Here is a 2,583-nt window from a genome sequence, read left to right on the forward strand (position 1 = left end):
CACATCTCCCCTCTTTTCTCGCACCTGCTTAGGTCCCTGGAGCCCTGGTCTCCTCTGGACGCCACGGATGGCCTGGACACTCAGCCCCAGCATCCGATGGGCTCAGAGCTGGCGCCGCTTGGCTGGGTGGGGAGCGGGTTCCCAGAGATTAGGGGGCGACCCCCCTGCAAGGGGATGAGTGTCTTTTCACACGAGATGGATGGTCTCACTTGTGATTCCTTTCCACTGAGCCAGAACCTGCCCCAGGCAATGTGCTCCTCCTGGTGTGGTTCCTCTCCCATTGGGCAGAGTACAGGGTCCAGGGATGGTCCCTGGTCAGGGCTGGACAGTGCTTTGGGAAAACCTTTGGTACATGACCACATGCACCCCTGTGTGTGCTCAGCCCCAGAGATGTCCTGGAGTCAAAGTCCACCGGAGAGGCTCCAACCCACCTTCATGTCCCCCCAGGACCTCAAAGGTCCCCTGAGGTCAAGCAGAGCTTGTGGTGGGAGGAGCAGAGGGAGTGAGCAGCCCCAGGGAGAATGGGGCAAGCAGCGGGGCTCTCCCCAGCCTCCTGTCCCCTGCCCCGTTTTCTCAGGAGTCTCGGGACGTTGTCTGGGATTGTGTGATGGCCATGAGGGCGGCCTTTGGATGGGGGCTCAGGGTGGAGGAGGGCAGGTTGGTTGGTTGAGTTCTAAATCCTTCTCTTGCCTCTGTTTACAGAAACCTCTGGAGACACGGACTCCCCTGACACACAGCCCGGCTCCTCAGCTGGTCAGTAGCAGGGTCCTCAGCCGGAAGGGATTACAGGGGGATCTGTGCTGGGGATGCAGCTCCGGGTCCAGCCCTCTGCCCTGGGCTTGGAGTCAAGGTCTAGGGAGGCCACGGGAGGGGACTGACACCGCCCAGCTCTGGGAGGTGGCTAATGCTCCTAGAGACCATAGCAACAATGGTACCGTGATTGCAACCTCGTTCCATGCCAGGAACTGTGGAAAGCACTTAATGCAAACACCACTCTCCGGGGGAGGTACTAGTCTGGTTCTCTAACTCCTCCTCCTCTCTAATATGCAAAACATAAATTAAAGTTTCTTCCTTAAAGGCACAAGGCTATGAAGGGGCAGGGGCAGGGGTAGGGGCCACCCACCGGGGCAGCCCCACCCCAGACTTTCGGGTTCTCCCGAGCCCCACGCTGCCCCCTTGTGGGCGTGGCCTCACCATTCACCCCGCTCTGCACCTGATGGAGGGACTTAGAACTCACCTTCCAACCTGGGACACCCGGAGAGGGACGGCGATGCTCCTATTGGCTCTGTGATCTCTGGGGGAGGCCTGAACAGTGGAGTAAGGTCCCGTAAGAGGAGGAGGGTGTCACAGGGAGGGGACATAGCTGTGAACGGTGACCAGGATGAAGCCATGAGGCTTCCCTTCCATCTGGCTCTGCCCTGGACTCTGTGATGGGAGAGAAGCTGCCCCTGGTTCTGGCCCTGGACTCTGTGTGATTGAAGTGAAGTTGCCCCAAGTCCCTGGGTCTCAAGTTGTCCATCTCCCCCTGTGATCTGTGACCAGAACCTCCCAGGGGAGGACACGGGGTCATAAGCCATCCACAGACCCTTCTCCACCTGTGTTCTCATCACCACAGTGGTCGTCCTTGGTCACCCAGTGATGGCCTGTGAGGCTCGGGCTGTGAGCTCAGGGAGGTGGGACCAGGGGCTGAAGCCACACGGGGAGGTGGGAGGAGCGATGCCGTGCTCCATCCGGACCCCCTCAGAGGCTCCTGGGCTGCCGGGGCACAGCAGGGCCTGCTCCTGAGTCCAGCTGACCTGGTTCAAGTCCAGTGTCTGGTTTTGATTAGCCTTCTGTCTGCGGGAATATCTTGCCTCTCTTTCTCTCCCTCTCTTCTCCTTCCCTCTCTCCTCTCTCATCTTTCATGCGGTGACATGTAAAGCTTACGAGGGCAGACCCTCCTGCAGCCAGATTGCTGGGTTCATGGTTCACATCCCGGTGGTTCTGCCACCTCCCGGCTCTATGCCTGATGGTGACTCACCCAAACTTCCTGTGTCCCAAATTCCTCATGTGAAACACAGGTGATAAAAGAGCTGTCCCGATAGAATCGTTTAGGGGAGACTTGAGTTCAGGTATCCACGGCGCTGACATCAGTGCTGATTAGAAAACCCCACAGGAGGGGTGCTGCTATTAATACTGAGGAAGTATTTTGTCCTCACAGGGACTGTGACAGGCACTGAAGGCTCTGGGTGTGATGCACCGTGAATGAGGAGGAATGGCCTCCCGTCTTGTGAACGTCAATGGGGAGAAACAATTAGAATGAGCGATAGAAATGCACAGATTCTCATACATGCATATACAGATAAAAATATATGATTTGCAATGGAGAAATTCAGAACTACAATTTAAATTATAATAAATATTTTTCCATCATATATTACGTATATAAGGAAGATAATCATATAGTAAGAATATGTTAGCGTATCACTACATATGACTATAATGTATATTATATATTATATGAAAGATATATTTACTATATAGTATAATAAATTTCGGCCGGGCGCGGTGGCTCAAGCCTGTAATCCCAGCACTTTGGGAGGC

At 55.1% G+C, this 2,583-nt stretch overlaps 1 protein-coding gene across 1 annotated transcript in view; it reads left to right on the forward strand.

The window, feature by feature from the left end:
• LAIR1 (leukocyte-associated immunoglobulin-like receptor 1) overlaps positions 1-2,583 on the forward strand; it is a 20,728-nt gene that overhangs the window by 14,520 nt on the left and 3,625 nt on the right. Inside the window, exon 3 of the mRNA XM_011932597.1 lies at positions 697-753. Within this exon, the coding sequence (XP_011787987.1) occupies positions 697-753 (57 nt within the window). The remainder of the gene's footprint in view (positions 1-696; positions 754-2,583) is intronic.

Source organism: Colobus angolensis, unplaced genomic scaffold, assembly GCF_000951035.1.
Source record: "Colobus angolensis palliatus isolate OR3802 unplaced genomic scaffold, Cang.pa_1.0 Scaffold96, whole genome shotgun sequence".
Lineage (NCBI taxonomy): Eukaryota > Metazoa > Chordata > Mammalia > Primates > Cercopithecidae > Colobus > Colobus angolensis.